The sequence below is a fragment of the Triticum dicoccoides genome, chromosome 4A (genome assembly GCF_002162155.2).
Source record: "Triticum dicoccoides isolate Atlit2015 ecotype Zavitan chromosome 4A, WEW_v2.0, whole genome shotgun sequence".
Taxonomy (NCBI): Eukaryota; Viridiplantae; Streptophyta; class Magnoliopsida; order Poales; family Poaceae; genus Triticum; species Triticum dicoccoides.
The window spans coordinates 537,616,755-537,644,045 of record NC_041386.1 but is presented as its reverse complement, the minus strand read 5'-3'; the positions used below and the strand labels follow the sequence as shown (position 1 = coordinate 537,644,045).

Sequence of the window (27,291 nt, the reverse complement as noted above, 5' to 3'; positions counted from 1 at the left end):
GTACCAAAAATGAATCATAAAAAAATTTAAGGACTTGCAAAGAAAAATGCACACGAACATGATGCGGCCGGGATGCGGCCGCGCGCTGGACGCATGGCCACCGCATTCCAGAACACGCCCGAACACGACCCCAAATCCCTACCCAAACGAACAGAATCCAGACAAAACAACATCCGTTTGGAGTCGCACGATGAAGTTGGCCTTATGTCCTTTAGGACAAGGGTGACCAAGGTCGAGCCATTCTTTTGCCGGCAGTCACAGTATTCCAATCCCAAGACCGGGTGGCCCGCACCGCGCGCCGTAGACATGTGGACCCCACGCGTCCATGAGGCGCCGCCGCCGGCCACCATCGACGCCGGACGCCGGGGCCAGCCAGATCCGCCAAGCATCGCATCGAGCCGCCCCCACGGCCCATGTTCCGTGGGACGTCTGATACCCGAGCCGGCGTGCGTACGGAGCCCGACACCACCCATCCGTGTCGAGCCACACGGGGGAATAAGATTTATACCAAGATGAAGATTAACAACGATTCACGACATGCTTTCCGTGTCTCGGTCCATGGTCAGCCCAGCCAGCGCCGCTGCATGCGTCCCGCCCGCCCCCGTATCCCCCCTTTTCTTTCTTTTTCCCCGTCACGTGCCCCCAGACCCAGGGCCAAAGCAAACAAAGCTGTGCTCCCTCCCCCCACGCCACCGCCGTTTCCCACGCCAATCGCTCAAACTTTCGTCCCTCCGCCTGGTCCCCTCCCCGCGGCTGGCTTGGCCGGCCCAACCAACCGAAAGAAACGGTCGCTCTGACCTCTGACCCTCTCTCTCTCTCGCCGCGCAGCGGGGGGAAAAGGCCGACGAGGGAAAGGGAGCTCGCTCGTCAGCTGGTTTGTGCGCTGCTGCAGCGTCGGGCCCCGCGCGCTGCTCCTCCGAGACAGAGACGCGCTCGCCCTCCCATGCGTCGCGCTCGGCGCGCCTCTTTCTCCCCGCACCCAACAAAAATGGAATGCCGCACCGGGGCGGGGCTATTAATCGCGCCCGCCGAGGAAAAGGCCGGCGAAAATAAATGAGCACTGCTGCTGCTACCACCAGGATTGGCAGCGGCAGCTGGCACTGGCATTGCATCGCCTAGCTAGCTAGCGCGCACTAGGGAGCGAGCGAGCTCCCTCTGTTCCTCGCCTCGGCCAGCCATGGCGGCGACGTCGCTCCTGCGCCTCTGTGCCGCCGCCGCGCTTGCGCTGCTCCTGCTCGTCGGAGCGGCGCCTCTGACAGGTCAGTCCGTCGCCTGCCCGGCTGTCTTGGCCCTTTCCAAACAGCTCTACATTGCCTTGTTCGCTCTTCTCAGAATTTGTTTCTTGTTACTACTGTTTCATCGAGGGTTTTCTTGCCAGACTCCTTTCCCCCTTCTCTTTTTTCTACAAATCCGTCCTCGATCTTGATAAGTTCGCAGATTTTGCGGCCATCTGCAACGATTCGATACATAAATCTCCGTGTATTCCCGATTCGTACGAGGGGGAAAAATCATGCGGGGAACCAGAATCTCGAGCTGTTGCCACTTAGAGTACCATTCACCGCCGCAGTTGGATTTCTTCCCATTTTTCAGCCATATCATACGCAGAGGATGTGGCCCTAGTAGAATCTTGCGTAGTGGTCGGTCAAGAAAATACTCGGGGAAAAGGGGCCCTGCATACTGTTCGATTGCCATCTAATCAAAGGGTCCGGATCATTCGTATTCTGCTTTATTAGGCATGCAGAGAGTATAAATTAATTAGTTCCTGTAACCACGGTCGGTAGCCTTTAATCACTAGTCAATACCGATTCCTAGTGTTTAAAGAATTTGTTAAAGTATTGAGTTGCATGCAGCTGCTTGAGCCGGGAGATCTCTACCTCGACACCCGGCTAGCACAATATATACAAATAAGAGGAAAAATCATCTAGGGAACCAGAATCTCGAGCTATTGTCACCACCGCAGTTACATGGCTGTCGGGACATTTCAATCTTAATTAAATAACTGTGAGCTACTTCTCCCCATTTTTCAGTCACAGGAAATGTGGATAATTACATGGTTGTCGAAATTTAATTCTGTAAAAGAGAAATGTTTTTTATATCATGCGAAGACCAATGTGGCGTGTGCATATTATAGGATAGTTACAGAGTTCTTCCTCAATTTTCATTCAGCAAAGATTGGCTGCATGTAATTTGTTCTAATAGCAAGTAAATCTTGATCCGTATTGTGCTACTTTTCATACAGAGTTTTTTCGCTATTTTTATTTAAACTGGAACTTGATGTGAACAAGGGGGTGTGTTGAAATGCATGTATATTAACTTGAGGTTCTGCGTATGCTTGCCTATCTCTATGCAGAAGCTTACGACCCTCTTGATCCAACCGGGAACATCACAATCAAATGGGATATCACTCAGTGGACTGCAGATGGCTATGTTGTAAGTTACCCCAACTTCTAGTACGGTAATTCAGAGTTCTGATTGAAGTTCATGCAGAAGTCGGACGCAAGTGCTCCTTTTTGTAAAACTCTTCTTTGTAGTTCGACATTGCATCCTATAAAACTTCAGTTCCAATGTGTGCAATTTCTTTTTTCCTAATTGCATTTGACACAATGCAGAACAGATTCGCTGCACATCACTCGCAAAAAAAAAAAAGATTTGCTGCACATCACTTGGCTTCAACATTTATCTTCTTATTAAGACCTGTTACATTTTTATTGAGAAGGGAATTTTATTGACTCTAAATGCGGCATTAAGAACCCTTACATAATTGTGAAACATACAACCTCCACCACGTATTATTCTGCTGTTGATGTTCTGTACAATCTGCATTTCACAGGCTGTTGTTTCCATAAACAATTACCAGAAGTACCGTCATATCCAAGCACCTGGGTGGCATCTTGGGTGGGCTTGGACAAAGAAGGAGGTCATCTGGGGAATGATGGGTGCACAGACAATAGAGCAAGGGGATTGCTCTCAATTTAAAGGCAATATACCACACTGCTGCAGGAGAGACCCAACAACAGTTGACTTGCTTCCTGGTGCGCCTAACGGCATGCAGGTGGGAAATTGTTGCAAAGGAGGAGTTCTTAACTCATGGGGGCAAGATCCAGTCAATGCAGTGGCATCGTTTCAGATCACTGTTGGCCGATCCGGAACGACAAATAGGACAGTGAAAGCACCGAAAAACTTCACCCTCAAGGCCCCAGGTCCAGGGTATACCTGTGGAGCAGCCCAGAAAGTAAAACCTCCCACTAAGTTCATTTCGCTCGATGGAAGGAGAACAACTCAAGCGCATGGTATGTCGTTTCCGAATTCCTCTTTTCTGTTTAGTTGCTATTACGACAGAATCAAATTTCTTGGGCTTACCACAGGTCAACAGTGCATATGTTGATCACTGACTAACGAAAATGTTCTCTTCTTTCAGTGACTTGGGATGTGATATGCACATATTCACAGTTTGTTGCTCAAAGAGGTCCTGCTTGTTGTGTTGCACTATCATCATTTTACAACGAAACGATAGTTGACTGCCCAAAGTGCTCATGTGGCTGCCAGAACAACATAACCAACCCTGGGAGCTGCGTTGAGTAAGTATTATCTCTTCAGGAGGCAGATACTTTTTGCACTCCCTGAAACTATTTCTAAATGTGTTTGCTACTTTGATAGGGTTAATTCGCCTTACTTGGCTTCAGTGGTGAATGGACCTGGCAAGGGCAGCTCGACCCCCCTAGTGCGATGCTCACCCCATATGTGCCCAATCAAGGTGCACTGGCATGTTAAGGCCAACTACAGGGACTACTGGAGGGTGAAGATCACCATTTCAAACTGGAACTACAGGATGAACTACTCCCAGTGGAACCTGGTTGTTCAACACCCAAATTTCGACAATGTCACGACAATTTTCAGCTTCAACTACAAAGCATTGAACCCCTATGGAGTAATAAGTGAGTATTGCTTTATCCCTCCATAACTAAAATGTGTAGCATGTACTAAGCTATTAACCGGCGTTTCGATGCAGATGATACCGCGATGCTGTGGGGTCTCAAGTACTACAATGACCTGCTCATGGTGGCTGGGCCAGACGGCAACGTGCAATCCGAGCTTCTGTTCAGGAAGGACCCGTCGACCTTCACTTTCGAGAAGGGCTGGGGTTTCCCAAGACGCATATACTTCAACGGTGAGAGCTGCGTCATGCCTCAGCCAGATTTGTACCCATGGCTGCCAAGCTCCTCCCCGAGACTGACGAAGACGGCATTTCTGGCCCTGGCCATCGTCGCTTGCGCGACGGTGGCGTTCTTGTACAATCATCTAGTGTTGGATAAATACTGCGGGAAGTCATGAGTCATGACCCATTGAGCGCTGACGTCTTGAGTTTGTTGCAAGTTTAGGTAGGGATGTTGCATCAAAAGCTGACTGGGGGTGTGTTGTCCTGACCCATTGGCCATTGAGCACTACTGACATCTTGTGTTTCTTGCAAGTTTGAATCCATTCAGATTTCGGGTTCTTGCAAGTTTAAGTTTGTTCACATTTAAGTTGCTTATTCTCAGATATAAATAAGTTTGAATCCATGTTTGCCCGGGGGCGGCACCGGCGAAGCAGCCTTGGCAGAGGCGATGCGGCTTGTCTTCAACTGGGCTTGCCGGAGAAGGGAAGCTGTGGACGGGGTGTTGCTGCTCGGCTGACCGAGTGTTGTGGATCTGGCGCCTGGCTCCGAATCCGCGGGTAGTGGCCTTATAGCTGGCCAAACGGGCCTTTTTTCCGGGCCGGCCCATGAGCACGCGTGCTCGGCAATAAAGGGCTTGGCCTGGTACATGACTAAGCGGGCCGTGTGTGGCCCATGGCACGACGGCGCAGATGTGTGAGGCCTGTGGCTGGCACGACATGGCCCGTTTATTGTTTTCTGGATTTTTTTCTGACTTTTTTTTATCAAGTTATTGACCCAAAAACAGTCCAAAAGGCCGAAAGCACATGGGCTGACCAGCCTACGTGTCGTGCCAGGCCCGGGCTGGGCCATTGTCCACCTTGGCCTCTAAAACAGGGTCACGGGAACATGCGAGGGTTTCGCTAGGGTTGCAGCCGCCGTCGCCGCAGCCCCAACGAAGTTTCTGATCCCCTCGCCTCCGGCTGCCATCCTGGCTCTCGAAGGTGGGGGGCCTCACATCTTCAAGAGTCCTATGTCTTTCGTCATCACCTAGTGATTTTCGTATTTTGTGAGAATAAATTTACTCTCGTTCTTCTAGCGACGCCAGGAAATTAGAGAGTTTTCTGTCCTCGTAGATCCGATTATTCGGACCTGATGAGTTTATGTTGGTGTCAAAAAAAATTGTTGATTTGATTCTTTATGGAGTTGAAATATTTCATCGACACAACGGTGAAGATATTATGATCTGACAGTCTGCACTTCTAGGGGATTATCCCCGTCCCAAATACATTCATCCATGAAGTCTTTCCATCTTTTTGGATGGACGACTCAAGGTGCTTTCAAAACTCATTGTTGGTAATGTTCGTGTAGGTGAAAGAGTGACAACATCGTTGCTCTAATCCAATTGCAGCCTCTTTATCAAAGTCTTTAGAGTATTTTTTTCCAACAGAGATTGATACAACGAAGAAGGTGTTTCCAAAAAAAATCATTATAATTCTTAGTCATAAGAGTTACTTTATATTTTCTTAGATCTTAAATCCAAATCAGTGTATCTGTGGTTGTTATGAGTATGATATGAATAAAATTACAGGGTTTCTCAAAGAAGAAACAAGAAACTATGTCCAGTTGAAACCGCATTATAGTTTTGAGGTTTCAAAAAAATCTAAAAAAATACAATATATTTCCTTAACACAGTACAATCGTAGATGCTTACAAACACACACATGCATTCAAAAAATATAATATGTTAAGAGTGTGATGTTATATTAGCATGTGAAATTTCAAGTTCAAACACATATTCTTTACGATGTAAAAACAAAATCAAAATTGAATCGTGACAGAAAACATCATTATTCATTGCTGATTTTATTGACCGTGTTTTGATCGTTTCATTTTATTTTTCTTGGCATAGCAAATATGACTAAGTGATTTTATAGTAGAGGCATATCATGAATGTGCTTGATAGATGGACGTGGAGTTTCTACACCCAGGAGCAAATGCTCCTGGTGTGAACAGTAAAATAAAAAAAAATAAAAAAAATGTCAAAGTTCTGAATTTTTTTTGTGGCATACTTATACAAATGTTTGTTGTGCACGTAAAATTTCATCACGAAATCACATTGATGGAAGGTGTGGTAAAAAAACAAAATCGATGCTCTGAAAATGTTACTTACAAAAGCATTTTTGAGCTCTGATTTTGTTTTTTTTGGCACGACTTCCATGAATGTGATTTCATGATGAAAATTTCCATGCACAAGAAACACTTGTGAAAGTATGTCGTAAAAAAATTTCAGAAATTTTTGAATTTTTTTTCTATTTTTTGATTTTACTGTTCACACCAGGAGCATTTGCTCCTGGGTGTAGAATGGTACTTTCGTTGATAGATCCCATTTTTTCATGAAAATAAGTCTTGTATAACTTTGCTCTTTGCAAATGTGTTGGCCATATGCATCCTAATTATGCAGAGGTCGGATAAGTGCTCATTGTGTTTGTGTCCCTTGATGCTTCATTTTCGATAAAATCCATCCTTTGTTGAAAAAAACCTTGCCCGCTTCATTTTCAATTAAATCCACCCTCGGCCTTCATCACATCCGCTGCGTGTGGCTGGACCTTTGGATCATCAATATTACAAAGATTATAAAGTGAAACGTCGTGTGCAAAGCAATTCCGTTGTAAATATTGGGTCGTGAAACAAACACGCCCGCGCTCACCCATCTCGCTTACCATTCGCTTATCTTCAGCTTCAGCCACGCGAATTCTCAATATTCCTTTCTATTTCTCATCAAACGAAAACGAATGACATCTTCCGATTTCTCACCCAAGGTGTGAATTTTTTGCAAAAACATAATGAATGTCCACAGCATTTTACTCCACATTTACAATTGGAAAATTTAAAGCCAAAACATGACCGCACATATTCCATACAGGAATTTTTTTAATACAGCCTAAATAGACACTATTTTTTTCAAAACGGACACTCACAGTTTGATCTATTTGTACACAACAAATGAGGATACTTTTGCTCAGTTCTGCAAGTGGATAAGCTATAGCATGGTAAACATCAATGATTTTTTTTTGTCCAAGAAGATAAGCATTTACATATTCTCAGGCACCAAGAGTCAAAGCACCAAACCGTCGACAATGCAATGCAAGCAGCACGAATTTGTTGATACAGGAGGGTTATGAGCAAAACATACAATGTTTGATATTGGTAAATTAAGCTAGTTCTGAATATTAAGGCATGCAGTTTGAACCGAGTTAAGGACTGATGGTAATTTCTATCAACAGGCAAAAATACGCGTGTAGATGCGAGCAGAACACGCGACCTTTCTGAGATGATTCTACAACAAGGTGGGTTTCTGAATGCGAGAAAAAGAAAAACCAAGTGAGTCTTGTTGCCGCTAGTACTGCCCCTGTTCTGGGGAAGGTCAAGCAGATCCATCCCCCCTGTCCATTCTTTGTGAATCTGAAACTCAAACGATGTTGGGCATAAGTTATAGGTGAAGGAACGGTTGTGACAAACAACGTCTGTGATGCTGAAATAGCTTATAGCCAGATAAAGTACCTATGGCATGCAAAGAATATAGGAAGCCATCATCTTCTCCTTGGAGCAGCAATTGGCGCCCTTTGTGCTGGAGCTTGACCCTGCCCTCCAGCTTGCTCCTCGGGTATGTTTGCTGCTGCTGTGACGGCGTTCATGACAATGAGACCAAGAGGAATGATGTACATCCACTGCAAAGCAGGAAGCAGCAGTCAGATTCAAGGAAAAGGATACGACAACATTTCAAGTCATGCAGGCACCAGCGAAAAAAATCGAAAATATACACGTGATATTTATTACTGTACTCACATATTTAGCCCAGAAAGATTTCTCAGGTGGTTTCATCACTTCACCGAGTCCACTCTCAGTTTCTATCAATTGCTCTACAAATGATGGAGTTCTGCAAGCGCACAACTTAGTTAGAACTAGGAACCAGGTGTCATTCGAGATAGGATAGGTTTGAGACTGTTCTTTGGCAATAGGTTTGTTGCTGGAAAAGGTCACTAAGATAAATGTGAACTGCCACCTCTCTGGTGCTCTGCATATTATTTTTGTCTTAACCTCGATAAAGCAGAGATTTACCTTGGTGCTTGGTCAGCAGTCTTCAGAATAGTGTATGAATTGAATGTCCATTTTGATGGCTGGAACAAGAATTTCAGCATTGTAAATAGAAGCATTGTCTTTCATCAGCAGACACACACGGTATACTTAACGGGTGAAACATCAACATGCATCCTTCTGTGATGTTATTTTACCATAATTGCGGGAGTTTAATCTAGGCAGTATAACTCTCGAAGTTTATATGTTTATAGTATGTGCGTGCATTTTGCTGGTACGGTACAGTTAAAAGCTTATAGGTTATTTCTATCAATTATTTACCACATGCAACTCCATAAACAAGGTTTCAAGCAAGACAACTTACTACTTTCATTGGCCGGGGATATTGGCATCCACCAACGGAACCATAATTAACAGCCAAAATATTTACACCGTCCTGCAAATGACACAGCAAAGCCTAATGTGAGCCAAATACCAAAGAGACATTCATCTATAGAAAGTGAACATTCCTTCAAACATTTCATCCTGCGAAAGACAGTATTATTCTACTGCACTACCGATTTATCACATAAAAAAATATACCATTAAAGGTTTGATGCTACGTGCTAGGTACATGTGATGGTTTCTAGCAAATAAGCAACAGCCAACAAAGCCATCTGTCATTCTAAATATGAAACATGGGAACTTCCAATTTGGACGTGGAGTTCTGCCAAGGAAGAACATATGTAACATAATAAAACCAGGACGAAAGTTGCGTACTTCAGAGCTAAAAAATACTCAGGTTAACCAACCCTACTGAATATGCATTCCTAGTGCCACATGATTAAACTGTACAATGTTACAGGTTGATTTGTGGTGGTGCAAAGGTGGGGGTTGTACAGGAAAATGTGCCTTTGTACGGGATCGGAAAGGGTAGGTAGCTTGATAACTCATGCTCACCCTCCATGCACAAGTGGCAAAGAGGTTCTGACATACGGCTTCATTAGGTAAGGAAATTCTTAGATTGATGCTGAAAATTACATTAAGGCTCCTTCTAAAAACAGGTAGTTATAACTAGAAGGGCTCCTAAAACAGGTAGTTATAACTAGAAGTTAACATACAAGGGGCTGCTTCTAAAGATAGGCAGTCATATACTCATATCCAAAAGGGAACAGAAACTGCTAGCTGATTGTAATAACTAAAATGTACTCCCTCTGTACAGTAATGTAAGACGTTTTTGCAGAACGTCTTAGATTAGTGTACATAGGCAGTATCAGGAAAGGAACCTTAACCTCAAGGAACACCAATAGATATTTCTAAATACGTATACTGAAGGAATACTTAACCATCTCTAACACAATCTCTAATTTAAGACGTTTTTGCAGTTCAAATTGAACTGCAAAAAAGTCTTATATTAGTGTACAGAGGTAGTATCAGGAAAGGATAAATAGCATCCTTGAGCTCAAGGAACACCAATAGATATTTCTAAATACATATACTGAAGGAATACCTACCCATCTCTAACACAATCTCCTAACGAAAATTGAATATAGTCTATCCTAATGCCTTGTGAACTAAACCATCACTGGTGTGCTATCCTAGCTGCCATTTTCCGTGGATCGGCAGCAAAGATAGATGGGGCTATAGGAAAGGTCCACGACAATCAAACAGCATCCCACCCTATTTTGTTAGTTATACAGAAAATGTAATTATGAACCGACAAAAATGCTGACAGTATTTTTAAGATGTATCAATTATACACAATGAAGTAAGCTCTACAGGAGAAGATACAAGTAGCAGTTAAGAAATCGAGAGAATTACCATGTGGATGACAATATGTTCATCCAAGCTGTCACGTGGAATGCATCTCTGAACATCGAAAAAATACACAGTTCAGCGACTGAAAACACAACTCTAGAATCACAATAATTCCTAACATAAAACATTTCATATCTGCAATTTATGCTTCTTTCATAAGCTTGAAAGTGGCCATTGCTTCATGGGAATTTCAAATCAGTATAGTTGTTGATTCTGTTGTAATAAACCTCATTCACAATAATATTGGAGTAATATCTGGTGAATCTATCTTACGATCCAGCAAGCCATAATGATAGGTTGGAGAGAAACAACATGAAGTTAGTCAACTACTCAACTTACCGCTTTGATTGAGGAATAAATATAATCGTTTCTTGTAGGATCCAACACATTAGACGGTAGCCTTATTGTGTAAAAACTATCTTCTTCCAGTAATTTCTGCAATGATAAAATTAAAATGCAGAAGCACCAGATAAGTTGGTATATAGAAAAATAATGAAATCAGGAAATAATGGAGAAAAGAAAGAACCTTAAATGCATTCTTTTCATCCTCAGTCAACTCATTCCTCGTAAATCGGAGCTTAGTGAGAGTCTGGTTCAGAAAATGAGTGGAGTCAATTAAGATAAAATTCTCCTCGCTTTAGTATAAATAGTTAAAGAAAGAACATATAGGAAACTAACATATGGTTAACTTTACTACTTGAGGGCAGCGTTGACATGGGTGATTATTCAATGAGACAACTAGTTACATAGAATACAAGCAAACAAAGCCAAGAATAATTCTGAAGCAAAAATAAATTCCTTCCTATGACTTCTAATCTAGACACCCTACGGGAGCGTGCAGAAGTCAGCAAGGTACAGCAGCATGTCGTGCTCAGCAAGACGCGTGGCCAGGGAGGCGCGAGGCGGCACGGACAACGAGGGGCGCAGTAGGGAGAGGGAGTGGAAGAGGGCGGCAAGGAGGACGCAGAAGCGCGGGAGAAAGCAGGTCAGAGGAGCGAGAGGTGGTGGTGGCGAGCACCGGGTCCACCTCACCCTTTTCCTCCTCGACCGAGCACCGCCACAAGGCCATGGTGTAATCCCGCCAGGTGCCTCGCTGCAGCACTGCGACTGATATGTGACTCCAGTTCTGCTCAGGTGTTTTGCTGAAAAAATAACTAGTGTACAAATGAGGGGTGTCTTTTCAGGTGTCATTTAACACTCTGCTGGAAAAACGGATGGAAATGTCACACTAGGAACAAAATTCACACCTGGTGTCAAAAGAATACCAAACAGGGAAGCACATTTTTAACAGGGCCACATAAGGAATTGTTTCCACATATTACCCTTGCGAAGCTAGCATATCTAGGCAAGAGAATACTAGCTGTCGGCCATGGGTTATCTAGGCAAATCCCTTCTTTGGATATTTTGCCAAGAGAAACCAATGACCAATAGATCATGTGCTAACTGGCACTTGCTCTATTCTGAAAAGAATAGACTGACGTTTGCTCTTGAGGAAATGCCAATTCTGCTCTCATCCCTTGTGACCAAACTGTATCTCTTTGCCTAGCAAAGCCAGATTTGATTGTGCTAACAATCAAACACCCAATGCTTTGTCACGCAAGGCGAGAATACACACCCTTTGTTGCTTGCAGTTCTGTCACCCCACCTCGTAGTTGTTCTCTATGTGGCAATATGCGAGTAAGCAATGTAGAATGACTCCATATTCTTGCAAAGGATGTGGCAACTGATTTCTGTGACCACACAGAGTATGTCATGCCACTGTTGGGCAACAACAATGAAATGGTAAAGCTCATAATCATTTATCAACCTTATCAGCACTACCTACAGGGTAGCAACTACTTTGCTAAACGAACCAAACAACAAAACTGAACCGTCCTACACACGTCAAACAAATAGCAGATGATCTGGAAGAACAAACTAACCAGATCCGATCTATAGTTCACCTTCCCTAACAATTCGGACCACACAATTCACAGTATCTCCAAACCAAACAGCTAGAAACTACTGACGGGGGCACGAAATCAACCAAATCTACCCCCTGGCAGGGTCCAATCACTAGCTGCCCATAGATCACGGGATCAGGAAGTAGAGAAAACAGATCAGCAAGCAACGAGAGCTACGACGACGAGATCGGGCAACCAAATCGGGAACGAAGCTACCGATAGGGTGCGAAGCAAACCTGGGAGCCGTGGGCCGAGGACTTGAGGCGGGCGGAGAAGGACCCGGCGGGGCCGAACCCTAGGCCGGCTCCGAGGTCGTGCTCGAGGGTGAACTGGACGGTGTTGGACTCGGAGGCGCCAGCCGCCTGCGTCGCGTCCGCGGATCGGCGGCGGGAGGACACTACCGGCGGCGTCGAGGGCGGCCGGAGCGAGGGGGTGGAGGAGGCCCGGGTGCCCTCGAACTCGTCGTCGTCGTGGAGGAGCAGCTCGTCCGACTGGAAGGCGGCGGCGAGGGAGAGGAAGTGGGAGAGGAGGAGGAGGAGGGGCGGGAGCATGAGGAGGGAGCGACGCCGCGCGGCCATGGCTTTGGGTGAAGAGGCTTGGACTCTGGAGGAGATCGGTGCCAGCGCCGGCCGAGGTGATGTATGCGGAGAGACGGTGATTCTCTCCTCTCTCTTTTTTTTTCCGCTGATGAAGAAGTTTTCTTTTTTTGACAGCTTTATTTTAGAACATTTTGAGTAGGGCTGGGCAAAAACTGATAGCTCGCTCTATAATTGGGCTCGTTAAACTTATAGCTCGCTTTTTAATAAACAGATGCAATCATCAATTTAAGCTTGTTAAGCCAAACAATAATCCTACATTTACGTAAAGAACTACGTGATATTACGTAAACTACCTAGTCTAAACATCTCTGCCTCCTGATTTTAATGAGGGTGGGCTCCTTCCTCACTCCCTCCCCAATCCTGACTTGCCACGTTTGCTATTACGTAAAATACGTAAAAAAACAGTAACGTAGATGTAGCATTGCTCTAAGCTAAATGAGTTTCACGAATAGCTCGTTAAACTCGTTAGTAACAACACAACATATCTTTTTTCATTTTATGTGACAAAAAATTTCATAGTACCTCGACCCATTGATTCAATCGAGTCGACATAGGAGGCAACAAAATAGTGTGATTTTCTTTTGTAGTCATCATCTTTCTTCATATAAACCATGCCTACACACTCATTGTATAAATGTAACACATCATAATCTGTTAACGAGCGATCTATTAACGAGTGCTCGCGAGCGCTCACAAGCTTAACGAGCGTTAAATGAACCGAGCTGAGCAGGGCTTTCTACTTGTTAAGCTTAACTAGCCTTAACAAGCACGAGCTTAACGAGCTGAACAGCGCGTTAATCCATCCCTAATTTTGAGATGCCTTTTTTTCTCAGAGGTAATTATGAGACGGCCAGAGAAGAAGGTTTTGATACGATATGATGGACTTTGCTGAGATACGAACTGGACTAATCATGGGCCGGGCATTATGACCAAAACACGAATAAATTTTTGGGAGGAATGATTTTGATAGTTGGGCCGGCCTAGGCCTGTTGTGGTTCTCAAATTATTAAAATAATTTTATGTCTATTAAAATAATTTAGAAATACTTACAAATCATGGTCACAAACATGTGCTACAAAGTTTCAAAGACATAGCCGCCTCGAAGAAAAAAGTTTGAAAAATATGGATTGTACAATAATGCAACTAAGTAACATGGAAATTAATGATATTGAACACTATAAAACATTAATATGTTCTTTATTGAAAGGATAGTAAGCACTTTGGTGTGAGGATAACTTTTCTTAGGGGAGGTGCGAGTATAACTAAGGTTCTTCTTTGTAGCTTCGGGAGGAGAGGGTTGGACTTGGAGGACATTGGTGACACCGGTCGAGGTGATGTATGCGGAGAGACGGTGTTTTCTTCCATGAATAATTTTTTGATACAGCTGAAGAAGATTTTTTTTTAAAAAGGAAATGCCCCCTCAGGTGTTATTTTATTGATCAGATGAACCAATTACATTTCTAATTGTTACATCAAACACACAACTAGAGAAGGACGGCGATAAGTGTCACACGTGTGGACGTTAGGAGGTCTGTCCACACACCTACGTGTGGGCCAAACAAGTAATGCCCACACACCTTATTTTTTTCTCCGGATCCCTCTCACACGCGTGCGTGTGGGCGAAATAGATAACGCCCACACGCCCCGTACGTCAGGCCTCATACCTCGTTGTCCCGCATGCCCCGCGTGACAGTCACCGTGCATCCCACAGTTGCCATGGTCCAGACCCTCGTCCATGTTCGTTTAACTGTAGTTGCCATGTCGCTGAACTTCGGTTGTCATGTCGGACAACTACAGTTGCCATGGTTGCTCAACTGCAGTTGTCATGTATGATCTGGTCTACTGCAGTTGCCATGATTTCAAAACTTTAGGAGTTGCCACCCACTGACACTAGGCAGTCGCCGTGTAGCACTACAAAAAGACATGGCAAAAAAATATGTTCGGGTAAAAAAGAGAGTTGTCGTGTGCTCACAATCACGCTAGGGCAGTTGCCATGTAAAAAGAAAGAGTTGCCATCTGCTTACGTGCACGCTAGGGCAGTTGCCATGTACCATACAAAAACACATGGCAACTTGGGTAAAAGAGAGTTGCCATCTGCTTACAAGCAAAGTTAGGGCAGTTGTCATGTACCCTGCAGAAATACATGGTAACTGCCAGCTTTGGGTGTGGGCGAGGAAACAGGCGTGTGAGCGAAGTGATAAACGCCCACACACCAGCCCCCTCTGCGTGCGTGAAAACTGATGTGTGGGCGAATTGTTAAACGCCCATACACCAGCCTCCCGTGTGGTGAAAAAAAACGTGTGGGCGACCGGATGAATGCTCACACACCAGCCTAGTCCTACGTGGCACACAAAAACTGCTAGAATGCACTAAGATTCGTGCAAAATTGATTGAACAAGGATCCATGCGTGTGGGCGAGTTGCCGGACGCCCATACGTATGGGCGTTATTGTTTTCGCTAGAGAATATGCAGATAACGGGGTAAGTATGAGTTGGGTTTGTACGAGAGTGTAGTAGAGTACAAGAGAGAAGCATCTCTATCTAATTTGTCATTGGTTATATGTGTTCATAATTCATAGTTATCCTTCATCGATTTCTTCGACCAGTTCATATCTCACGGAACGAAAATTCTCATATCTCACGGATGCATATATAGAAATTCTGATTGCTACACACAACCTCCCTTTTCACTTGTGGGGTTAAACTAGGTTCCTCCAAAGAGGCATCTGGTTCACCACTGCACAGACATGCATAATCTATAACCGATATACTCCATAATATAGCCATCGGACACTATGGGTCATTATATACTGTAGCTAGCACCCAGATGAAGGAGATTGTTGGTTCTGCAAGCGAAACTAATCTTGCCTCTAAACACTGTCACATCATGAGGGAAAGCTTAGCAACTCAACAGGCATCTCCCTGCTAACGGCCTTCGAGGCTTCAGGTCCAGCCATAGAACTGGATCGGCGAATCGGAATCTCACGCAAGTGATTCATCTCGAGTCGTGGTTTGTTCCTGGTATGGTTACATCACAATATGCAGTCATAGTTGAACCGAGTATTTCTTTATAACTATTCAAGGGTTCTTCATAGTAAAATAATATGATACTATCATGTCAGCTACATTACAAATTCTGAGATGTGAATCATCGAGGACAACACAATCAGTAAAACAATGGACTGTTACATGTTTATCCATAGCATATCTGCAGGAAAGAATTACCTCGGCCCATTTGACAGCAATCACTGCATCAAATTTGCCACCCTCTGCTTTGAAATGATCTTACCTACAATCATAATCGTATATTCATAGTCTGTCAAATAAGCAACTGATAAGTGATAACTAACAAAACCCTTCTGGCAGCGAGGGACATGCAATTTTAAAAACATCCACATGCGTGTTAGGCATCTATCATTTCTCCGTGGAGACAGCAAGACAAAATGGTAGCTTGAGATTTGGGGGTGGTGGAAATGGAATTCTGGTACATAGTTAAAACTGAAGACTAATCATCAGATAGAAATTGCAGGCAACACAAAACCTGAAAGAGTGGCATTACAGACTGCAAGCAACACATGCAACTGAAAGTGAAAAAAAAATGCAAATATTGAGATTTTTTTCCCTAATTCACCATTTCTGCGAAAACAGCACAAAGTGACAAAGTATTATATCTCTCGTAACCTTATACCGAGATTCTTCCCGCCAAACTCAGCAAAGTTTATCCAAGAGTACCTGGCACATCCTGAGCAGGTCCCCATGTACTGGATTGCAGAGAATGATGTCGTTTCAGGAACCATAGCAGCAGGTTGTGCCCTCTTAGGGAGCACTGTGATGGATTAATTCCTTCTCCAACAACAGAAGTCTTTTTTAGAGTTGCGACCCTTGCATATCTGAACACACAAAAGAAAGGTGTTTTCATGTCGAACAAATTCAAAATTTACAAATTCAATCAAATAAAGGTAAGATCAATGCACTAAGGATATAATTTCCAGTTCAGCTCCCAGGAACAAAGGCAAGATCAATGCACTAAGGCTATAATTTCCAGTTCAGTTCCCAAGCCTTACATTGTTATAGAACAGGATAACAAATAACTTAACCGCGGCATATCAGACGACAGGACCAGGAGATATGCAGTTGATAAGCTTGAGAAGGAAAGGCATTTCCTTAGATACTTAGAGCAACTCCAACGCGCTGACCCATTTCGTCCGCGCGTGTCCATTTGGGTCAAAAGGACACAGTCAGCTCAACGCGTCGACCCAAACGGATGCGCGTCCGCTTTTCATCCGCCGGACGACCCATTCCTAGCCCAAATTTGGGCCTCATTTGCGTAGGCGCGGACACGAAGCGGATGCGCGCCTACTCCTCCCCCTGGCCCGCCAGTCGGTGGCACAACGACCACCATTTCCCTCCACTTTTCCAAAACACTCCCGCCAGCTCACGCTCCCGGCCGCTCGCCATGGACGATGAGCCGACCCTCGATGCCGCCGCCGGCCTCGCGTCCCTCGCCTCGTCCGGCCTCACCTCCATCGCCATAGACGATGTGCCGACCCTCTCCGCCGCCGCACATCAGGAGGAAACCAATGCCCGAGTCGCCGTGGCAACGAGGGAGGCCCTACTCTGCCTAGGGTTAGACCCTGGCCAGCACAGGCTCGTCGGCATTTCCTCGGATGGTGCTGCCAGAGTCACCGCGCGCGTCTGCCACGCAGCCGATTCCTGGCCTCCATGTCTATCCGCAAGCCTCCCGCTTCTCCGAGGAATGCTCGCCGGAGGTGAGCGTGGTGGCGCCGTCCACGCCCGCGCCCGTGCCCATGGCCATCGACCTCAACGCCACGCCGGTGGTCGGTGGATCATCCTCCGGAGGGGCGGGGAAACGCCCGCGGGAGACACCAGCCGACATACTTCCCGACGTCCACAACCTGTTCGATAGAATGCCGACCGCCAGTGACGACGAAATGGCCAACGGTTTCATCATCGAGAACATCATCTTCAAAAGTGGTGCGGGGGTCGATCCCGAGGAGACCCAAAGCCAAGACGGCCGAACGCCCTTCATGCCCGCCACCTTTGATCAAGCTGGCATGGACGACACCTTCATGCAAGACCAGGTCGGCATGGGCAGCACCTTCCCGCTCGACCACGAATTCCCGGAGGGCTACGACCTTGAGGAAGAGGATGAAGTGGACATCGACGGGGAGCCTTTGTTCGAGGATGAGCTCGCCAACCAAGACGGCGCAAACAAGGAGTGCAAAAGCAGGCGGACGAAGGCATGCACGCCGTCAGAGGACAAACTCCTTTGTGAGTGTTGGAGGGACATTGGGCAAGACCCCAAGGTCGGCGCCGATGTTAGGGCATGTCTCTCTCTAAGTAGTTTTGGTGATTGATGACAATGCTTTTGCGGACTAATCGTGTGTGTTGAGTATTTCAGAGATTCATTCCTTGGCACGAGACTATTCTTTCCCCTCGGAGCTTTAAGTGAAGACAGTGTAGCCTCTTTCGTTTCGATTTTGGTGGACTTGAGTCGTAGGAGACACCGTACTATCAAGAGGGGGTCCGCAATGGAAAGGCTAGGGTGGAATCAACATGTACACGTCATTTTTGCACCCCAAGCTCCTTTCCTCTCCTTGGAGTTTGTTGTTTCAACGAAAGTGGAGATTGTGAGGAGATAGCGGTAGTACTGCCGCCAGCGCGGTAGTACCGCCCATGGTCCTCAAGCGGCAGTACCGCTGTCCTACAGCGGTAGTACCGCTTGGGTGCATCGGCGGCAGTACCGTCCTGGTTCGGCACCGCTACCGCCTCGATTCGAGGTCTTTTCTCGTGTCGGGTTGTGCGGCAGTAGCAGCGGTAGTATCGCGGCTACCACCGCTACTAGTGCCGCCCATACCCTCTTTTTCTCTCCCGTTCTCCCCCTGTTTCTTTTGCTCTATGGGCCTTTTCGCATGTTGCTTACTGAGAAGGCTTGGGAGCACACTTTTCCTGGTGTCGTGCTGGAGACTGGCGAGTTGATCCCTCATGAGATCAAGCGTCTAAGGAAGAAGGAGAACTGGGGCACTTCGGTTCCGAAGTCTGGGATTTCGTCTGGAGCTGACGAGGTCGAGGCAGAGGCTGATGCTGATGATGATGAGGATTATGAGCCCTGTGGAGCGGAGCCCTCATGGGCAAAGAAGCTCAAGCACAAGATGAAGAAACTTTTCTGCATGGAGTCTGATGGGCAGTATATGGCTCACGTGTATGAGAAGAAGGCCAGGAGCCGTCACAAGGAGCTCATGCGTCAGTTAGGTACAACAGTTGCCAGCGGATCTGAGGGCAAGATCACCGATGAGTGGATTCAGCAGCACTGCCCATGGACAGACTCAAACACCGAGCAGCCCCCTGCTGATGACGGAGGAGCGGCCGATCACGCGGGGATGTGATGATGGAGATCATCAGTTATGCTATCACCTGTGACCGTAGCAACACTCTTTGCCCTTTTGGTGTCTCGCTGCCAAATGGGGAGAGAGTTCAGGGATTTGTCGTTGTCGTTGTCGAGTTGCGAGTGTGTCTCATTTGTCTTGTCTTTCTCTCTCGCAAACTCTTTTCTCGTCATTTGCTTTTGGTTTGGTTTGTGCTCATGAGACCTGGTACCCTATCATATGGTGTGAGACATATGCTACCCTATCCTATTATTATCTCAGTATGTCGAGTACTTTAGTAGTTTGTGAGTTCATGCTTATCTCATATGTCTACTTTGCTCACTTGCTACTCTACTGCATCCTAGCTCTTATGTCTCATCTTTGATGCGAATGTTGTCAGACTATAAAATATAGGGGGAGTGTTGATCCTAATGCGTGTACTTTGCATCCAAAGGCACTTCTATTTAAGTGCACACATTTAGGGGGAGCCCGTCTATATTTTGTAGTCTCTGGGATTCGCTTATTCTCTTGTCCTTCCTTTGTGCAAATCCCGTGTTGTCATCAATCCACCAAAAAAGGGGAGATTGTTAGGGAATGTCTCTCTCTAAGTAATTTTGGTGATTAATGACAATGCTTTTGCGGACTAATCGTGTGCGTTGAGTATTTCAGAGATTCATTCCTTGGCACAAGACGATTCTTTCCCCTCGGAGCTTTAAGTGAAGACGGTGTAGTCTCTTTCGTTTCGGTTTTGGTGGACTTGAGTCATAGGAGACACCGTACTATCAAGAGGGGGTCCGCAATGGAAAGGCTAGGGTGGAATCAACACGTACACGTCATTTTTGCACCCCCAGTTCCTTTCCTCTCCTTGGAGTTTGTTGTTTCAACGGAAGTGGAGATTGTGAGGAGATAGCGGTAGTACCGCCGCCAGCACGGTAGTACCTCTGTCCTACAACGGTAGTACCACTTGGGTGCACCGGCGGCATTACGGTCCTGGTTCCGCACCGCTACTGCCTCGATTCGAGGAGGTTTTTTCTCGTGTCGGGTTGTGCGGCAGTAGTAGCTGATGAAGCTATGTACCTAGGGTAGGGTCATGGACCTGTCCTAACTGCCCTACCCAAGGACATCTCTAGAAGAAATCATCTTTCAATCGACTTGGAGGTGTTCCACTCGACAGACTCGAAGACATTCGACCGAGAAGCAATCACTCGACCAAGATCCAACCACTCGACGGCCAGGAGACCTAAAGTCACTCCGCACGCTAACGGTCGGTCATTAAGTAGCTTTTATGGTCATCATAGCACTTTATTACTAGCGTTACCAGTAACGCCCTGCCTTAATATACATTGAACCCTTTGTAATGTGGGCTGGCCGGGGTCCTGGCGCACTCTATATAAGCCACCCTCCTCCGAGACAAGGGTTCGCACCCCTGTAATTCATACTCTCATAATCCAGTCGACCGCCTCCGGGCTCCGAGACGTAGGGCTATTACTTCCTCCGAGAAGGGCCTGAACTCGTAAACCTTGCGTTCTTACAACTTCTCCACAGCTAAGATCTTGCCTCTCCATACTTACCCCCCTACACTACTGTCAGACTTGGAACCACGACAGCTGGCGCCCACCATGGGGCAGGTGTTTTAGCGTATGTTGGAGGAGTTGCGACCTTTTCCGACCCGAATCATCATGGTTTTCGGCGGAGTTTTGGTGGAGGGCCGCGAGATCCGTCTCGGTGCGCTCACGTTCATCATCGACGACTTTGCTTGGCTCCAGGAGGCTCCGCTCGACGTGGACGCACTCCCTGTTCGCGGGGCAATGCACTTTAGCGCGTGCGTCCGCGGCGTTCTCCTGCGGCAACCGTCGACCCCCTACCGGTCGGCTTCTGTGTTGTCCTCCCTCCCCGTCTCCCGCCGGCGCAAGCGCTCCGGTCGGTCGAGACTTCAGCGGTGGGTGAGACACGCGGTGGCACGTCAGTCGGCCACCCCTCAAGTCGCGGCGATCAAGCCCGACGAATCCCTCTACGGCCTGTTTGACCTGTCGACTGGCTCCGCAGAGACCGCATCCGAGTGCGACAGCAGCGATCCGGCGGCGGAGGTTCTGATGGTCGATGGACCGCCCAGTCCTCCCGGTTTTCCCCGCACCGACGGAGGCACGGGTGGAGGCGACCCGTCGCGTCTCCATGAGGAGTATCTTCCCGAGCCTCTCACGTCGCTGCAGAGAGAAGAACTTTGCCGCCAAAACGTGGATGCACTGCACACTCCTATCGTTGGAGAAACCCCCGAGGCTCACGCCTTGGAGGACGCGCGCCTGGCAAACTTGGCCGAGCGCACTCGACTGGAGAACCTCCAGCGAGCACTCGACGAGCGTGCATGACAACGGGTTCCCGAGTCCAGTCGACGATAGCTCTTCCCGCCCCCGCAGGTATATCAAACTCCGATTCAGAATTTAGCAGATGCGGCCCGTATAGCGGAGTCGATTCAGCCTTCCAAGTCGGAGGTTGATAGAGGCTTGCTACAGATCAGAGCATTACTCCGGGCAGCAGGAGATCAGAATTCCACTGTTTCTCAGTCGCGGAACAGGATTCACAGCAGATCCGTTGCCGCAGACACAGTCCAGTCGGCTCACAGCCCGAGATCGCCCCCGAGGCGTGAGAGACGTGGAGACCGGCGTGACCAGTATGGGAACCATGAGCAGTATGATCACCGAGTCGACCGTGACGGTCGACGTCGAGTGTCCACGCCTCCCCCGAGGAGCGGGTCGTATGTGCCTTGCCAGCAGGATGACAGACGCCCTCATAGTGGTGGGCAAAGGATTCCAGTCGACCCCAGAGGGCCAGGCTTTGACGTGAGATCCATTCTCGTCCAAGGTTTGGTCGACAGGAACAAGGCTCACCGAGAAGGTCACGACAGAGATGCACCTACCAGCAGCAGAGTACATGTTTCGGGACCAGAGTGCTTTAGTAGAGCCATCAGGGCCGCTGTGATTCCTCCCAACTTCAGGTTGGCGACTGGAGTCAGTAAGTTCACTGGCGAGTCCAAGCCCGATACTTGGCTTGAGGACTACCGAGTGGCCGTCCAGATTGGCGGCGGCAATGATGAAGTGGCCATGAAGCACCTGCCTCTCATGTTGGAGGGCTCGGCCAGAGCGTGGCTGAACTAGTTAGCGCCTAGCAGCATTTACACTTGGGAAGATCTCTCCCGAGTGTTCGTCACCACATTTGAAGGCACATGCAAGCGACCGGCAGGGCTGACGGAACTGCGGTCTTGCGTGCAGAAGCCGAATGAAACTCTGAGGGATTACATCCAGAGGTGGATCACGTTACATCACTCGGTGGAGAATGTGCCTGACCACCAAGCAGTTTGTGCCTTCAAGGAAGGCGTCAAGTACAGAGAACTGAATTTGATACGGTCGAACCGGAGATATGTCCCTGAATCGGATGATGGAGATTGCCACCAAGTACGCTAATGGTGAAGATGAGGATCGACTCAGGAGTGGCAAGCTCAAGTCAGTCGCCCAAGAAACCGAAGGAAATTCCAATCGGAAATAGAAGCGGAAAGCCGAGCCAGCGGCTCCCGGGGAAGCCTTGGCTTTAACCCAAGAAAAGATTAAAGGGAAACCTAAAAGGCCTTGGAACCCCAAAAAGGTTAAAGACCAGGACGGAAATGATGTGTTGGTCTTGCCATGTCTCGTCCACACAAAGAAAGATGAAGAGGATAATTTCATTTACCCGAAACATACCACTCGACAGTGTCGACTCTTGATCCAGCAGTTCCAGGGCAAGAAGCCCAAAGGTAAGGAAAAGGAGTCGGACAAGGTCGAGGACAAAGAAGACAGTGACGACGGATACCCTCAGGTCAATTCCACTCTGATGATTTTTGCCGATGTTGAAAGCAAAAGTCGACTGAAAGTTATTAACCGAGAGGTGAATATGGTCGCTCCGGCGACACCTAGTTACCTGAAATGGTCTCAGACTGCCATAACATTCGACCAGTCCGACCACCCAACGCACATCGCCACCCCTGGGAGGCAAGCTTTGGTGGTTGACCCAGTTATTGAAGGCACTCGACTGACCAAAGTCCTGATGGATGGTGGCAGCGATTTGAACATATTGTATGCTGAGACGTTGAAAGGGATGGGCATTCCGATGTCCAGACTCAGTGCCAGCAACATGAGTTTCCATGGAGTCATTCCTGGGAAGAAGGCTGAATCACTCGGCCAGATTGCTTTTGATGTGGTTTTCGGTGATTTCAAAAATTACCGCAAAGAAAAATTGACATTTGAAATTGTAGACTTCCAGAGTGCCTACCATGCTATTTTGGGGAGGCCGGCTTATGCACGCTTCATGGCCCGACCATGTTACGTGTACCTCAAATTAAAAATGTCTGGCCCCAAAGGTGTGATCACTATTACGGGCAGTCGGAAGAAAGCGGAAGAATGTTTTCATAAAGGTTCGAAGATCGTTGACGCTCAGATGGCAGTAGTGGAGTTGCAGGAATACCAGAAGACTGCAGACCCGAGTGATTTGTTGAGAGCCAAGAAGCCCGCTACAGAGTCAGCTTTTCAGTCGACTGGCGATACGAAGACAGCTCACATCCACCCGACCGACCCCAGCGCTGCTCCATCTCATATCTCGACAACACTCGACTCCAAATAGGAAGAATCACTCATCCAGTTCCTCCGTGAGAACTGGGACATTTTCGCATGGAAGCCCTCTGACATGCCGGGTGTTCCCAGGGAGCTGGCTGAGCACCGCCTAAGAGTCGACTCAAAAGTAAAACCTGTCAAGGAACATCTCCGACGGTCCGCCGTCCAGAAGAGAAAGGCCATCGGCGAAGAGGTGGCTCGGCTCTTAGCGGCGGAGTTCATCCGAGAAATCTACCACTCCGAGTGGCTCGCCAATGTTTTCATGGTCCCCAAGAAGGACAAGTCACTTCGCATGTGCATTGACTTTAAACATATCAATCGGGCCTGCCCGAAAGATCATTTTCCTCTCCCCCGCATCGACCAGATAGTCGACTCGACTGCAGGATGTGAGCGACTGTCTTTTTTAGACGCCTATTCCGGGTACCATCAAATCCGTCTGTATGGGCCTGACGAAATCAAAACAGCTTTCATCACTCCATTCGGGTGCTTCTGTTATGTTACCATGCCATTCGGCCTCAAGAATGCCGGAGCCACATTCATGAGGATGATTCAGAAGTGTTTGCTCACCCAAATCAGTCGGAATGTGGAGGCGTACATGGATGATATTGTGGTCAAGTCACGGAAGGGTTCCGACCTGCTGACTGACCTTGCTGAAACCTTTGCCAACCTCAGAAGGTTTGATATCAAGCTTAACCCATCAAAATGCACATTCGGGGTTCCTAGCGGAAAGTTACTCGGTTTTCTCGTTTTCGAACGGGGAATCGACGCCAATCCAGAAAAAGTCGGTACTACACTCCGAATGAAAAGTCCTGTGCGAGTGCACAATGTTTAGAAGCTTACTGGTTGCTTGGCCGCCCTAAGTCGATTCATATCTCGTCTCGGTGAAAAGGCATTGCCTCTTTACCGATTGATGAAGAAGTCTGACAAGTTCGAGTGGACTCCTGAAGCTGACGCAGCGTTCGCAGAGCTCAAAGCTCTGCTCTCCACCCAGCCGGTGCTTGCTGCCCCAATTAGCAAGGACAAGTCGTCAGTATGGTACTTACGGTCGAGCGGGAAGAAGGAAAAACCTTGAAAGTTCAGCGCCCAGTGTATTATATTTCTGAAGTCTTGACCCCATCGAAGCAAAGATATCCTCATCATCAGAAGCTCGTATATGGGATTTATATGACCACAAAGAAAGTTGCCCACTACTTCTTTGATCATTCCATTACAGTCGTCAGCGACGCTCCATTGTCAGAGATCTTGCATAACAGAGACGCAACTGGTCGAGTGGCAAAATGGGCGATTGAACTCCTTCCTCTAGATATCAAGTTTGAGGCAAAGAAAGCTATCAAGTCCCAGGCAATCGCGGATTTCGTCGCCGAGTGGATTGAACAGCAACTGCCGACTCAGATTCACTCGGAGCATTGGACCATGTTCTTCGACGGTTCCAAGATGCTAAATGGTTCCGGCGCCGGAGTGGTGTTGGTCTCCGCCAGAGGAGATAAACTCAGATATGGTCTTCAAATCCACTTTGATTTCTCTAACAACGAGGCAGAATACGAAGCACTTTTATATGGGTTGCGCATGGCCATTTCACTCGGCGTCCGTCGCCTCATGGTCTATGGCGACTCAGATTTGGTGGTTAATCAAGTGATGAAGGAATGGGACGTCAGAAGTCCAGCCATGACTGGTTATTGCAATGCAGTGAGAAAGCTGGAGAAGAAATTCGAGGGGTTAGAGCTTCATCACATACCCCGACTGAAAAATCCAGCAGCTGATGATCTGGCAAAAATAGGTTCCAAAAGAGAAGCCATTCCCAGCAATGTGTTTTTGGAACACATCCACACACCATCCGTCCAGGAGGATCCCTTCACTGAAGAGGCCCCGCAGCCAAAAAGCGCCACGGATCCGACTGAAGTTGAAGTTCCAGCTGTGGTCGACCTGATCATGGAAGTCTTGGTTATCACTCCCGTCTGGACAGAACCATACATCGCGTACATCCTAAGGAAAGAACTCCCAGAAGACAAAGAAGAGGCTCGACAGATCGTCCGTCGATCCAAGGCCTTTACAGTCATAAAGGGACAGTTATATAGAGAAAGCGCGACTGGGGTCGGCCAGAAGTGTATTACACCAGAAGAAGGTCAGATGATCCTTAACGATATCCACTCAGGGACCTGTGGTCATCATGCGTCCTCTCGGACCATTGTGGCTAAAGCATACCGAGCAGGGTTCTACTGGCCAAGAGCCAATGAGACGGCAAAAGAGATAGTCGACAAATGTGAAGGATGTCAGTATTACTCCAATATGCCGCACAAGCGCGCGTCAGCCCTGAAAACCATTCCACTCGTCTGGTCCTTCGCTGTTTGGGGGCTGGACATGGTTGGACCACTGAGAACAGGCAGGAGCGGCTTCACTCATGTGCTGGTAGCAGTCGACAAGTTCACCAAATGGATTGAAGCCAAGCCTATCAAGAATCTCGATGCTTGCACCGCTATCAGTTTCATTAGAGAGTTGATATTCAGATATGGAGTTCCGCACAACATCATCACGGACAATGGATCAAACTTCGATTCCGACAAATTCAGGGCCTTTTGCGCCTCTCAGGGCACTCGGGTCGACTATGCTTCGGTCGCTCACCCCCAGTCGAATGGGCAAGCAGAAAGGGCAAACGGCCTAATTCTCAAAGGACTGAAACCCCGATTGATGCGCGATCTCAAGCACGCAGCAGGTGCATGGGTCGACGAGCTTCCATCAGTCCTTTGAGGATTGAGGACAACCCCGAATCGATCGACCGGAAGAACCCCATTCTTTCTGGTCTACGGAGCCGAGGCAGTCTTACTGAGTGACCTGCTTCACAACGCTCCCCGAGTTGAGCTCTACTCTGAAGATGAAGCAGAACAAGCCCGGCAGGACGCAGTCGACCTCCTAGAAGAAGAAAGAGAAATGGCCTTGATTCGATCGACCATCTATCAGCAAGACTTGCGTCGATTCCATGCCAGAAACGTGAAGAGCCGAGCCTTCCAAGAAGGAGACTTAGTCCTCCGAGTGGATCAGCAGAAACCACACAAGCTCGCTCCTACTTGGGAAGGCCCCTTCATAGTCACCAGAGTCCTCCACAATGGAGCATACCACCTCTACAATATCGATTGCCAGATTGATGAGCCACGAGCCTGGAATGCGGAGCTACTCCGCCCCTTTTATACTTGAATTCTCACTCGGATGAGATGTAATAAGAAAAACTCCTGTAGTTTATTTATCAAAGACAAGAGCGTTATAATTTTCCCAGTGATTATTATTGTTTTTGTTTGCGTAAGAAATCCCCCAGTGGGTGGCTTAGCTGCGAATCCGCTTCGCCTAAGTTTGTAAAAACAGTTTCCTACCGAGTGGCGAGCCAGTCTCCCACTCGGGGGCTTAGCTGTGAATCCGTTTCGCCTAAGTATTTAAAAAATCCTACCGAGTGGAGAGCAATCCTCCCACTCGGGGGCTTAGCTGCAGTCCAGTACTCGCCTAAGTTCTCCCACTTGGAGACTTAGCTGCAGTCCGGCACTCGCCTAAGTTTGAAAAAATCCTACCGAGCGGAGAGCAATCCTCCCACTCGGGGGCTTAGCTGCAGTCCAGTACTCGCCTAAGTTCTCTCACTTGGAGACTTAGCTGCAGTCCGGCACTCGCCTAAGTTTGAAAAAATCCTACCGAGCGGAGAGCAATCCTCCCACTCGGG

The 27,291-nt window shown here is 47.4% G+C and overlaps 2 protein-coding genes and 1 long non-coding RNA gene across 4 annotated transcripts in view; 1 reads left to right on the top strand and 2 right to left on the bottom strand.

The window, feature by feature from the left end:
* Nucleotides 1–730: 730 nt before the first annotated feature.
* LOC119286599 (COBRA-like protein 2) lies at nt 731–4,507 on the top strand. The gene is made up of 6 exons (XM_037565991.1): nt 731–1,259; nt 2,351–2,430; nt 2,831–3,290; nt 3,419–3,578; nt 3,658–3,935; nt 4,010–4,507. Exons 1-6 carry the CDS (start codon nt 1,178–1,180, stop codon nt 4,330–4,332), a joined length of 1,383 nt encoding a protein of 460 aa, XP_037421888.1. The 5' UTR covers nt 731–1,177; the 3' UTR covers nt 4,333–4,507.
* A 2,676-nt stretch (nt 4,508–7,183) lies between these two features.
* Nucleotides 7,184–12,638, bottom strand: LOC119286598 (ER membrane protein complex subunit 10-like). Its single transcript, XM_037565990.1, has 9 exons — nt 12,207–12,638; nt 10,554–10,616; nt 10,367–10,462; nt 10,031–10,078; nt 8,595–8,666; nt 8,255–8,313; nt 7,982–8,072; nt 7,697–7,863; nt 7,184–7,597 (listed from the first exon to the last, which is right to left on the bottom strand). The coding sequence occupies exons 1-8, from the start codon at nt 12,546–12,548 to the stop codon at nt 7,726–7,728; spliced, it is 909 nt and encodes a 302-aa protein (XP_037421887.1). The 5' UTR covers nt 12,549–12,638; the 3' UTR covers nt 7,184–7,597; nt 7,697–7,725.
* Nucleotides 12,639–15,271: 2,633 nt separating this feature from the next.
* The window catches only part of LOC119289075, a 14,125-nt gene continuing 2,105 nt past the window's right edge, over nt 15,272–27,291 (bottom strand). The window contains exons 2-4 of one of the 2 annotated variants that reach the window (XR_005141419.1): nt 16,301–16,458; nt 15,794–15,857; nt 15,272–15,586 (exon numbers count right to left, since the gene is read on the bottom strand). This is a non-coding gene — a long non-coding RNA (uncharacterized LOC119289075). Of the gene's footprint in view, nt 15,858–16,300; nt 16,459–27,291 lie in introns of both variants that reach the window. The other variant, XR_005141418.1, reaches the window with a different exon arrangement.